This window comes from Pararge aegeria, chromosome 24, assembly GCF_905163445.1.
Source record: "Pararge aegeria chromosome 24, ilParAegt1.1, whole genome shotgun sequence".
NCBI classification, from domain to species: Eukaryota; Metazoa; Arthropoda; class Insecta; order Lepidoptera; family Nymphalidae; genus Pararge; species Pararge aegeria.
In genome coordinates, this window is record NC_053203.1 from 12,146,019 (window position 1) to 12,159,192 (window position 13,174).

Consider the following 13,174-nt stretch of genomic DNA (forward strand, 5'->3'; position numbering starts at 1 on the left):
TAGAAATTTTTTTTTTGCTCCAAAACAACTTATGTCTTTCTGAATACTTTTTTACATTGATAATTAAATTATTCTTTGAGTATAAGATCAATTAATTTTACAAATATACATTTGCGTGTGTATCTCACTGAACTCCTTCTGGACCGATTTAAATGAATTTTTTGGTATACGTTTGGGTGGCATCCTGGATGGTTTAGATGGACAAATTAGCCCGACCGATGGCGCTAGTATATATATAGATTGCAGTAAAGTGACACGTCGGTTTATATTTATGCTAGTCTGCATTTCTAATATTAGAAAAGATTTTAGCATATTTACGCAATAGTTTTATAAATTATACCCTAATTCTGCTATCTAAGCTACACTACTGTAAACTTGGATAAAAAATCTATTTACTTATTGTGTGAAAGAGTAACAAACACCCATCCATCCATACAAGTTTTCGCATTTATATTGATATCTACCACTCCTTTTGGTTTCAGAATTCAACACAGAAAATATTCAACCAAATAAAATATATACATCCGAGCAATGAGAGAACATCAATAATTATAGTAGTTTTCGTGTGGTATTTTTTTAGGTCACAGCTATGTGTAAACGAATGATGAAAAGTAACAGTTAATACGTGTTAAAACCTTAAATTTACACTTTAAAGTGTAAGCATCGGTGGTTCAGTGGTAGAATGCTCGCCTGCCACGCGGGCGGCCCGGGTTCGATTCCCGGCCGATGCAGCTTTTTTATTATTTATTTTTTTCTGCAAATTTTCGACGTAAATGAAAAATTCAGATTCAAGCAATCTGACTGTATCCACTTTCCTATACTACTAACTAGACATATTAACAACAATTTTGCTTCTTAATTATCAAGACCAAATATCTCTCCTTATACTTCTCCAACATGCCCTCTCAGTACCTAACCCTAGCGAGTGACAGCCCGGGGAGTTTGACATAAATGTGGAGTTTGACAGATGTCACACCACGGCTAGAACGGGCAGGAGACAAAAACTATCTCCCTGGGGAAAAGATAAAAATGGATGTTCTCCCACAGCTTTATTAACTCTCAGGGCATTGACGCACCAGTGGAAATAATATCCAAATAAGATATGTGTAATAATAAACGGGGTTAAACTTCTCCTATTCCATGTTCCATTTTTGGCTCCTGCCAGTCCTGCCCATACTAGCCGTGGTGTGGGTAAAAATTCACTTGGAAGGTCAAGGCCCCTAGGATTTTGTTATAACTATTACAAATTAAGTGTAGAGTTTCTTTAACAACACAAAACAAGTAGAAATATTTATAAAAGTATAACAAAAAAGCAAAACGATTCCGACATTTGAAACAGATATATAGAACCTTATTTATAACGCGTTGCTATTTTAATAAAGCAGGCGTTTTTTCATAGCAATTAATGCTATTGATATATGTATCTATTGTTAATTAATTAGAGTAATTAATCCAGCGTATCACCGTAGCTCCTGTACATATTAAACTGAACACGGCGGCAATGATGGCAAAATAATACTTTTTATCCTTAGAAAACAAACGGTTCTGGTGAGATTTAAAAAAAAACAACAATAAGTACATAGACGAAGCGCAACAGTATTTATTAATTCTGGTTGAATTAAAAATGTTATCAAAACAAAAGAAACTACTTTGATAAAAAAGATCCAGTGTTCATTAATTACAACTTTATTTCATAAATCTTGTACGATAATACATTGCAATGGCAGAGCTCTTATCGCTAGCCGTTCGCCACCATATTTATTTCCCATTCGCCTTCCATCCTCTATTCCTTTTTTTTTTGTGTCTATAATGTTGAATAAAAGTTAGGGAAACTTTTTTTTTGGTCAGTTAACTTCAGGTGATTAACCTGCTCGCTTCATATATTTAAAAAAAAACGTTTTTTTTTCATCTGCGCCGCGTCACTGTAATATTTGAAGCTTTTCTAATAATACTCCTGCGTGAAACGTTGGTTCGGTAGGTAAGTTAGTTTATAACTTACATAAAAATATATAAGTTTCAATGCGAGTACAACGTAATTATTTACTGAACTATATAATATTACGTGGTCTTCTCTTGCATCTTGTTATCTTAAATATGATACCTAAATTTACTATTACTAACACAGCATCGGTGGTTCAGTGGTAGAATGCTCGCCTGCCACGCGGGCGGCCCGGGTTCGATTCCCGGCCGATGCATATACTTTTTTTTTTTTTTTCATATTTTCTTTTATTTTATATACATTTTAAAAATTTTACTCCGTATATCTTGCATTTGCATAATAACCTAAATTGTGAGTTTTATCGCTCTCTACACTTTTTCCTACAAACGCTTGTATTTAGCTTTAGGATGAGTGCTGTGATGTTATTAATATGAAGTCCTGGGTTCGACCCCCGGCAGGAATAATTTGAGTAATTAAATTATAATTTATTATAAATAAATAAATAAATAAATAAATAAATATAATTTAATTAATAATTAAAATGAATTAATTATTTTTGGTCTGGCTTGGGAGGTTCTTGGGTAGTAACCGCCCTACCGGCAAACAATTCGTTCAAATTAAAGATTTAACGTTCCGGTACGATGCCAACAACCAATTAGGAATTAAATTGCATTTTAGACTACATCAACTCTTACAATGGGGTCACCTTAGTGTAAAACAGTTAATTAATGACAACTAGGTAACACACCTCGTCTCAAACCACACAGGGTTTATGTGGCAAAGGTATAGTGATATAATTTTGTTTTTTAATTTTTTTTTTTTATTTAACTTGTTATCACAACCCTACCAGTAGTCAGTACAAAACATAGCAAGTTTACGATTACAACTTGTACATAGATGACATACCGGCCTTTAAGTAATTTTAGACTAAAATTCTTTAATTTTACTCCCATAAGCATTCGATTGCGAGCGAGCAAATCTGTAGTACAACAGGCTTCAAGACGATAACTCAAAAGTCCATTATCTTGTGTTTAAAGATATCAAGATGTATTAATACATAACTAAGTATTTGGCAAGGCGGCTTTTGTTTGCTCTTTTGGCATTTTATTTAAGTAGTTTCTTGTAGGCTTGTAAAATCATTGACAACAAGATTATAATAAGTAGATAATTGTGTAAGAACCGAATGAATAAGAGTAACTAGCTATAAAATTATTTAGTAGAGTAAAGTTCGCTGTTGGCCAGTTGTTAGGACTTTCGCTTTACTTTTGGGGGGGCCGAGTTCGAACCCGGCACGTATATTTTCGTGCACTTTTAGTTATGTGCGTATTTAGCAATTGCTTTACCGGTGTAGAAAAACAACGTGAGGAATCGCATGCCCGAGAGTTCTCCATAATGTCCTCGAAGACGTGTGAAGTCCACCAATCCGCACTTGGCCAGCGTGGTGGACAGCGGTCTAAGCTCATCTCATTCTGGGAGGAGGCCTATGTACATGTACAGGACATGGGTCTCCTCCCAGAATGAAAAGGATTCGAACCAGAGACCTCCGAATAAAAGACCACTCGCTTACCGCTCCGCCAAGTACTTAGGTAGTCAAGAATGGTTAAGACATCAAGAGGATCATGCTGATGAGAGGTAACCCTGGGTCTACTTTAGACAAAGTATTGACAACTTCTAACTGATTGTTAAGGTGAAAAATTTCCCTTGACCTCCTTTGTAGGGTTCCGTACCTAAGAAACTAATTGATATCACTGTCATTGTTATTACCGGCCTGCTTCAAAGCTCCTCTCAAAATGGGAAGGGTTATATGGATAGACTTAACACATGATGGAAACCTCAGTCATGCAGGTTTAATCACGATATTTATTATCATTGCATAAACTCTAAAATGTTAGAGGTCGAACTCGGTTCCTCCGAATGAGAGACCAAAGTCCTAACCACAAAGACCAAAAGTATATTAATTTAAAAAAAATTGACTTTCTTTAATTTCTTACTTCGATTGTGTATTATATGGCAGTGCAAACTGTTTCTCTGTCTAAGTAAATAGATTTTGGGTGGCGCATGTTAACCATTTTTTCTATTCAGGCATCCGTTGGCAAAAAATTAAGCTTTAAGAATAAAGTATAGGTGGGTTTCTCCATTCAAATGTATACCGCTATTTTCACCCTGGATAATGAATGCCTCTAGAGCAATCTTTTTTTTTCGTAAAATCAAAGTCCTGTGTAGATATGTCGCTATAATTTTTCTTTCTTGGAAAGCTACATACTTTATAAAATCGGAAACTTTAAACGACCAATAACTCTCTTGCCGACTCTTTTGCCGCCATGTTCATCGGACGCTGAGACAATTTTTGTAAAAAAAAAATAACTTAAAATAAAGAAAGAGAAACCTGGCAGTAATCTTTTGAAATAATTGAATCGGCTGAGTTTTGGATGAGAAAACAGGGGAATACGAAACCTCGATCTCGTAAAATTTTTAAAGGTTAAATCGGTCTGAGCTACCTCTATCGCATTCTAAGGGGCTTATAGGGAAATATATATAGGCTTAGTGCAACGGAAATAGTTTTTCCAATATCTATTCATCAAATTGGCCCCAGCTATACCATCGTGTTATAGTGCTCATTTTTATTACATTAATATCATCCTCAAAGTTAGTGGCGTACACTGGGTTTCTTACCAGGGTATGCGTACCCCAGGAAAATTGCATAAAATGGAAAAAATCTTGCTCTTATACTATTTCAATTTTAGGGTATGCAGTGCTTTCGTGCGTGTATGAAGTGCACGTCACTGCTCAAAGCCAACTAAATGGTTGTTTTTTGCAAAGCTAAGCCGCTAAGCAATGAAAAAAGCTTTGGTCTTATAAAATATACGTAGATTGCTGCATTTGATACATGTGTCAATAATATTAACAAACATTACAGAACCCTACTCTGTGAGGCCCGACACGCGCTTGCCGGTTTTTTTATTGATGCTGATTTATAGATTTATTCAGTCAACGATATCTATGTATACCAACAGTAAGTACGTTGTTTATTGTCACTACAAAGTAAAGCCGTACTTGGCCGTGCGAAACTATGTTATAACCTCCTTTGTGTAGATAGTGATATGATTATCATAATGCCGTATCATAAAGTTTAACATCCCCAAGATTTGTGATGCGCAGAATCTGAAAGACGCACTTCCAGTAGCAAATTAAATTTACTCACGGAAGGTGCCGGGCCATAGTGTTGCTTCCAACATGGTGGCACCATCAGTTAAACAGGTAGGTGTAATTTAACCGATTTGTAAAATCAATCGGTTATCGTTTTCATGTGACTGAACTTGTTTTCTCGTATAAAAATGCTGACTAATTGGGCCGTTTTAATTTCATGAGAATCCGAAGTAGACTCTCGGAGCTAAGAATTATTTAATATTTGTAAAATTTATCGGCTATCGATTTAACGTAACTGTTTGTTTTCTCATATTAAATGGTTGATTACTTTGTACTATTTTAATTTCATGAAGATCTGACGAAGGCCTTCGGAGGATGTAACTCTTCAATGAATAACAGGAATTTTTTCCTGGGCAGATAACTTCCCAAAGCAGTAGTAGTGTCCTCTGTGCTATTAGTACCATCTACTGCAATCCATTCCGTCTACCCTGCGTGGTGATTGGGGAGGCCTTTAGTCCAACATATTGATGAACGACAGTTATTCCAAAGCGCAGTGAGGTTAATATATGTTAATGTTTTTATATAGACATGGGTGGCAATGGGCGTGCTCATGAACATGCTAAGCCAGGGTATGGTGCTGAGTTTCCCGTCCATCCTGGTTCCTGCTCTACTGTCTCCGGATTCCGAGATAACAGCTGATCTAAATATGGCATCTTGGGTAGGTAGGTATACTATAATTTCCATAAAATAAGGGTAACAAAAATTAAACAGTTATATCGGATACCAACTGCCATTTTTTCAACTATAGTTACCATCAAATTAACTTTCTTCGTGAGATTTATTCGATTTTAATTTTGAAGAAAATTAAAGTATCATTACGTTAAAGTAAAACTCGAAGACATCTTTATTATAGAAAGCCCATAAATGCACTTTTGATGTGTAATTAAATAAAAATGTGTACATGGTAGTAAGGTAATGGCGAGAACTACATTCGTAAAATTAAAACTGTTCTGTAACGATCCAAATCTTGACATTTCTAGATAACCCCAAACGCTTTTAATTTAAAATGAAACTTGTGTCTCCGAGTGATCACGTCGTATTTATGTGAGCTTGATTTTGGTTTTCAGCATCATGTGTCGCACCAGCAGGACTGCCCGGATTCCTTCTGTCATCATTCTTGATGGATCGGTACGGGAGGAAGCGTACTCAAATAATGGTCATGATACCTGGGATTATTGGATGGATTTTTGTCTACTTCGCCTCTAGTATTAATACTCTGATATTAGGAAGAGTTCTGTGTGGCTTCACTGGGGCAGCTACCGTTATCCTAGGGGCGGTGGTTATCGGAGAATACTGCAGTCCAGGAAACAGAGGCATGTTCTTAAATCTTAAAACAGCAGCAGTGTGCCTCGGAAATATGTTGGTTCACACTTTAGGCAACTATTTAAACTGGAATGTGGTCGCACTCATTGGTCTGGTTCCCCAAGCTATTTCATTTATTATCGTTTTGACGTGGCCTGAAAGCCCGGCTTGGTTGGCTTCAAGAAAGGAATTTGAATCTAGTGAAAAGTCCTTCTATTGGCTGAGAGGCACCAGTGCAGAATCAAGGAAGGAGTTAGAAGAACTAATTCGCGCACAAAAAGAAAAATCAAATTACGAGATATCAACGTCTATGTCTGAAAAAGTATTGGAGCTCGTTAATAAATTTACGATGAGAGACTTCATAAAACCCACGATTGTAATAATATTCTGTGGGATTCTGCTAGAAACTTGCGGGAGACACTATTTCCCCGCTTACGCGTTACAAATAATAGAAGAAGTCACGGGAAATAAGACAAATTCGTTCTACTTCACATTGGGCATCGATATGATTATTACAGCAACTGCTTTATTCTCATCAGTGTTGGTGAAAGTTATGAAACGTCGGACAATTTTGTTCTGGAGTGGTTTTGCAGCTTTATTTACACTCACATGCGTTTGTCTGTATTTGTTCCTTTCAGCAAATGCAATAATCTCTAAAGACAAGCCTTGGATACCTTTAACATTGTTCTCTGTGTACTTTATTCTTTCGAATTTAGGTTGTACTCCGATACCCCTTGCATTATTGGGTGAATTGTATCCTTTGGCGCATCGAGGCGCTGGAGCAGCTATATCAGGTCTTACTTTATCCATTTGGCTCATGATTGCGATGCAAGTGACTCCGTATCTACTAGTCAGTATTAAAGTGTATGGGACTTTCGCGGTTTATGGAGCAGCTATGGGCGTATCATTACTCGTTATGTACTACATTCTTCCTGAAACCAAAGATAGAACGCTTCAAGAGATTGAGCATTACTTTAATTTCGGGAAGTTTAGAGATGACAAAATTGACAATGATGATGAAGCGAAAATTAAAATGATACAATCACCCTAATTTATCCTTTTTTTGGTTATTACTAAATTATTTGTAAACTGCACGATCACGTTCGAGATAATGCGCTCAAAGACGAATGATATGACTTGGCCCCAGTTCCACTGGGTCTTTAGTTCGTTCGTTTCTTTTCCGAGATCAGGGTTACGACGACAGTGAGTATCAAAGTAATATTAAATTTTATCTGATTATTTTGGTTAGGAAATGATAATTTCACAGATACTAGGTAAGTATATTTGCATAGTTGTTTGCTTAAAATATTATAAAGAGATTAAAAAGACGATTATTATATAAAAGTCTTTATCGCTAGTCTTAGTCTTTTTGTATATACTTTAGTAAATAGGTTCTATAATTTATTTATAATAAGGCATTTAATTATCAATTATTTCATCGCATTGCATACAATTGTGGCAAACAAATACCAAAACACGAGTAAGTTAGCGGAATTCTGGAGCAGTTTCCGATTTTGAAAAATTATTCATTTTAGCAAAAAGTTCAGAGGAAATATTAATAAGTAGATATATTGTAATTAAAAGTATAAAAGGCATATCTAAGTATTTATTTATTGGTTTATTACATTTGTGAAACCACATATGAGCAAAAAAAATCTAAAATAATGTACGTAGATAAAAAATTTAAAACATACAAAGATGATTATAATATTTAAGAACGACTGGAATTCAATCAGAATTAATAACGCCACCGGGTCGCTTACACTCGATGTAGGATGCACCTAACTATTAATTTCATTTTCTTAATATTTATTCTTATTTATTCTTGTTAATTTTTATGTACCGATGAATGGTAATACAGATTGGATGGATTTAGATTGCCGCTGTTTCAAGACGAAACAAAGTGACAGTGTATTTGTAACTGTGTTATTTAATTTAATTAGGGTCATATAATTTTTTTTCTAGCAATGTTAGCAATGAAGAGATATATTGTTATAATAATTGATAGCCTATATTACAGTCCACTGCTGGACTATGGGCGTCTCCTCATGATAGTCACGCTGGGAGTCTGCCCAGCGTGATTATGGGTACTCCCTAACACCCTCCCTACCACTATTTTGGTTATCGCACTAGATGGTAGTAGTAGCACGGAGGACGGGGCCGAGTGTTCTCCGTTACATTCCCTTAGTAAAAATGCAAGCAAAGCAACGTGCGACACTTTTATTTCTACGTAGCTTCTTTTACGCGAGCAAACGTAAAACACGCAACTATCAGTGCTAAATTATAGTGCAATAAATATTATAGCTAAGATATACACATATTAATAAATCTAATATACGATTCTATACTTATATCTGTGATTTTAATTGGAACTACTTAATAGGTGAATTTTATTATTTAATTAGGGAAATTATTTTATTCTCAATCGTGTCGATATGAACTTATGTTAGAGAGTCAAAAATAATAGTCAACAAGATGTTTGTTAATAGGATTTACCAAAACCTCGTGGAAAAGGTTTGTGGTGCCGGCTATCTTGGATTTAAAATTTAAATGTATCATAGTGTGAAGTATTCTATTATTTAAGCCCTGTCATTTGATACCATACCTGAGGAAGTTGTGAAAACAACAAATATAATTTGACATTTAGTGGTGGCGGCCATATTGGATTGGAAATTTGTAACCTCTATGTTGTTAATATCCCAAAAACTCTCACGAAGCGATTTGTATCTTCTTTTCTTATACGCATGGCTGGGGTTTGGAACACACTTCCGAGTTCTGTGTTTCCTAATTCTTACAACCTGGGTATCTTTAAAGCAAGAGTGAATAGGCATATTCTAGGCAAGCGCGTCCCATCTTAGGTCACATCTACCCTTTCCATCAGGTGAGATTGTGGTAAAGCGCTAGTCTATTATAGCTAAAAAAAATGTTGTTTGTATTCTAAGATTCAAGCCCTTTCGCCAGATAAACATTTTGAGGGAGTTGTGAAAAAATATGTAATCAATTTTGTGGTGGCGGCCATCTTGGACTGATTCTCGCCAAACTTTGCTAAGAACACTCCTGACCAATTCACTTTTCAAACATAAAAAACAAAATCAAAATTGGTTCATCCGTCGAGGAAATACGATGCCACAGATAGACAAAATGGCACGACAAACTTATAACATCCTGTCGTTTTTGCGTCGGGGGTTAAAAAGAAGGAATAGGGTATACGCTACGGAAGAGCGGTACGTTCTGCGAACTGTGGCTCTCAGAACAGTGAACCTGTGTATAAGTATCTACACAGTTTATTACCCCGATAGGTAATCTGAATTATAATAAAACTTTATTGTTTCTCAACGCTTGTTCGCTGTTTATGACTCGTGTGATGAAGACATAATGGTCTCAGTTTCATATCGTAATTACGGTAAGTTCAATGTGGTGATGATAATTGGAGCAAAATGGTGGCACCAGCACTTAAACAGGTACTTTTATATCATAGCACTTTTATCTTTCAATTTATGTATATTGCTGACATGTTTGTTTACAACCAGATGGTTAAATCTATATCTATACTTATAATAAAATGGAAAATATGGAATTTGACCAGTTACAGACTGGTCGTTGGTCGACCAGTTGCAAATATTTTCAGTTTTTTTTTGGAGGGCACATTGTGCCCAATACTGAAGCCAAAAATGATATTTCTGTCCGTACGTCTTTTTGTATCTTTGCCACGCATCACGCTGAAACTACTGAATGAATTCAAATGAAACTTTGCATGATTTGAGTTCATACTATGAGGTAGGACATGGGATACTCTTTATCCCGAAATATTTGAGGATTTTACAGCATAACTCCTTCAAATAAAAACCGATTTAAATTATTCTGTATTATTGGTTAAAGTATCAGCTTAATTCTGTCCCAATTTCGTTTAGATTTGATGAATGAGACTGAAGATAGAAGACAGATCAACTCCTCTGTTGACAGCAGCAACCCTTAACGGTATCTGATTTATTGAGGAAAGTTGTAGACGATGTAGCAGTAACACCAGTGTACTAACATAAATTATTTAACATATAACATTAATAGTTACATATAAGAATTAGAAGACAACTTATGAATTATATTCAAGAACTTGTAAACATTGGATGATGAAGTATGAGGTTATCTACCTCTGTTTACTTATTCGATTGAATGAAATTTAACTACGATTTATTATACCATATAAAGAGAAAGAGCGCCATCTTGTAACACTACTGCGTAACAAGCTCGTCACTAGACGTTATTAAATAAAACAGTCAACCCAATAAATAACAACACAATAGTACTTTTTTTTATTCCACTACCATTTAGCCCTTGGCATCTACAACGTGTTATGTTACCTGGAATTTTACCCTGTTTAATTTTACGCCTAAATAAATTAGTGGTTTGTACTTCTGGACTGTCGACATCAAGTTTTACCGCACTTTTAGACATGGGCGGTAATGGGAGTCCTCCTGAACATTTTCGGGCAGGGTATGGTGCTGAGCTTTCCGTCGATCCTGCTTCCTGCCATACTGTCTCCAGGCTCTGAGATAAAGGCTGACCTGCATGTTGCTTCTTGGGTGGGTAAGAAATCTTAATGTATTAGTTGCATCATTAGCGTTCTTTTTGTATTATCCTTTGGGAAGGATAGAACGTGAACCCTTAAAATCTGGTTCTGCGGGCTTTATCATCATTATAGACCCACTTATGACCCACTTCAGGCTGGGAGGTTATCAATATTAGATTACAATTCACGCTAATAATAGTGCTCCTTTTTCAACGGATTGTCTAGTTTTCGTCGGATCATCTGTCCTGCTGTATCCTTATCTTATTTCACTCTATCTACTTTACTATCTAAATTAGAATAACTAAACTTGGCTTGATGGGTGCTCAACTTTGAAGATTCTAATTTAAAGTATACCGTGGATCGCTCCTTAAGCCAAATTATGTGTCGTCCATTCTCATAAAGATCCGATGATAATCGTTTAATTGGGAATTAAAGAAATTTACCCAAGTCAAGCAATTAACCAAACATCTTTTACTCTTCAAATCCAATAGTACCAACATATTTAGCAATACTCCCCTAATCTTTTATATTTCCGTTCCAGCATCATGTGTAGGAATCTCCAGTATACCAGCGTTGCTGATATCCTCATTCCTGATGGACTGGTGTGGGAGGAAGAAATCTCACATAATTTTCATAATACCAGGGATCATCGGCTGGACTTTAATTTACTTCGCCTCCAACATCACTGTTCTGATGTTAGGAAGAGTTTTATGCGGATTGACAGCTGGATCCACTGTTGCTTTAGGAGCGGTTGTCATTGGAGAATATACAAGTCCTAGTAATCGCGGAATGTTCTTAAATCTCAAGACAACGGCAGTATGTTTCGGGAATATGACCGTGCACATCGTTGGAAATTATTTAGTCTGGAAATACGTTGCCCTTGTGGCATTGGTACCACATATTGCTGCAGTATTAATAATCTGCACGTGGCCAGAAAGTCCTGCGTGGTTGGCTTCGAAAAAAAGATTTAAATCTAGTGAAAAATCATTTTATTGGTTGAGAGGTGCAGATGCAGAATCAAGAAGAGAAATAGGTGAATTAGTTCGAGCACAAAAAGAAAGGTTAACCGAAACCAAATCAACGTCTATGTCGAAAAAGATATCAGAATTTTACAATAATTTCACGAGAAGAGACTTCATAAAACCCATGATCGTTATGATTTTCTGTGGACTACTGCTTGAAGCTTGCGGTAGGCATATTTTTCCCGCCTACGCGTTACAAATAGTTAAAGAAGTCACCGGAAATAGCACCGATTCATTCTACTACACTTTAGGTATTGATCTTATAATTTCTGCAAGTGCTCTGTTTTCATCAGCGTTAGTAAAGGTATTGAAAAGGCGAACTCTTCTGTTCACCAGTGGATTTGCAGCTTTATTTATCTTAGCATGCGTCTGTCTATACCTTTATCTGACGGCCAATGGAATCATATCTAAAGATAAACCTTGGATACCTATATTGTTGTTCTCTGTATATTTCATTCTTTCCAATTTAGGTTGTACTCCCATACCTCTTGCCCTATTAGGTGAGCTCTTTCCTTTAGCTCATAGAGGCGTTGGATCAGCTTTATCAGGAATTATTTTTTCACTGTTTCTCATAGTTGGCATGCAAGTGACACCCTTTTTACTTGTGAGTGTTAAAGTGTACGGGTCTTTTGCCTTTTTTGGATCAGCCATGGGTGTAGCGCTAGTTGTTTTGTGTTTCATTCTACCAGAGACCAAAGATAAAACTCTCCAAGATATAGAATATTACTTTAATTTTGGAAAATTCAACGAATATGTTACTGACAATGATGAAGAAGTAAAAGTGAAGATGATATCTCATTAAAATCAGTGTTAATAAATAAAATATATATATATATATATATATATATAAATATACTATGGCAATAGACACATGGCCATCTAGCCCCGAAGTAAGCGTAGCTTGTGTTATGGGTACTAAGATAGCGGATGAAATTTTTTTTGAATATTATACACATAAATACTTATAATATACAGATAAACACACAGACACTGTAAAACTTTCATGTTCATAACACAAACATTTTTCCAGTTGTGGGAACCGAACCCACAGCCTTGTATAGTGTGTACTCAGAATACAGCCAACTGCACCAACCGGCTGTCAAATTGGCCTTATCATAATTTTTTCTAGGATTCTAT

The 13,174-nt window shown here is 35.9% G+C and overlaps 2 protein-coding genes and 2 non-coding genes across 5 annotated transcripts; all 4 read left to right on the forward strand.

The window, feature by feature from the left end:
* Nucleotides 1-660: 660 nt before the first annotated feature.
* Trnag-gcc lies at nucleotides 661-731 on the forward strand. Its single transcript has one exon. It is a non-coding gene; the product is annotated as a tRNA-Gly (tRNA).
* A 1,393-nt stretch (nucleotides 732-2,124) lies between these two features.
* Nucleotides 2,125-2,195, forward strand: Trnag-gcc. Its single transcript has one exon. It is a non-coding gene; the product is annotated as a tRNA-Gly (tRNA).
* A 2,945-nt stretch (nucleotides 2,196-5,140) lies between these two features.
* On the forward strand, nucleotides 5,141-8,736 carry LOC120634660 (facilitated trehalose transporter Tret1-like). 2 transcript variants are annotated; one of them, XM_039905392.1, is made up of 3 exons: nucleotides 5,141-5,197; nucleotides 5,673-5,808; nucleotides 6,214-8,736. In XM_039905392.1, exons 1-3 carry the CDS (start codon nucleotides 5,174-5,176, stop codon nucleotides 7,497-7,499), a joined length of 1,446 nt encoding a protein of 481 aa, XP_039761326.1. In that variant the 5' UTR covers nucleotides 5,141-5,173; the 3' UTR covers nucleotides 7,500-8,736. The 2 variants fall into 2 exon arrangements, with proteins under 2 accessions (XP_039761326.1, XP_039761327.1); XM_039905393.1 differs by lacking the exon at nucleotides 5,141-5,197 and having other exon boundaries at nucleotides 5,686-5,804.
* Nucleotides 8,737-9,885: 1,149 nt separating this feature from the next.
* On the forward strand, nucleotides 9,886-12,839 carry LOC120634653 (facilitated trehalose transporter Tret1-like). Its single transcript, XM_039905383.1, has 3 exons — nucleotides 9,886-9,909; nucleotides 10,897-11,032; nucleotides 11,557-12,839. The coding sequence occupies exons 1-3, from the start codon at nucleotides 9,886-9,888 to the stop codon at nucleotides 12,837-12,839; spliced, it is 1,443 nt and encodes a 480-aa protein (XP_039761317.1).
* The last annotated feature ends 335 nt before the right edge of the window (nucleotides 12,840-13,174 follow it).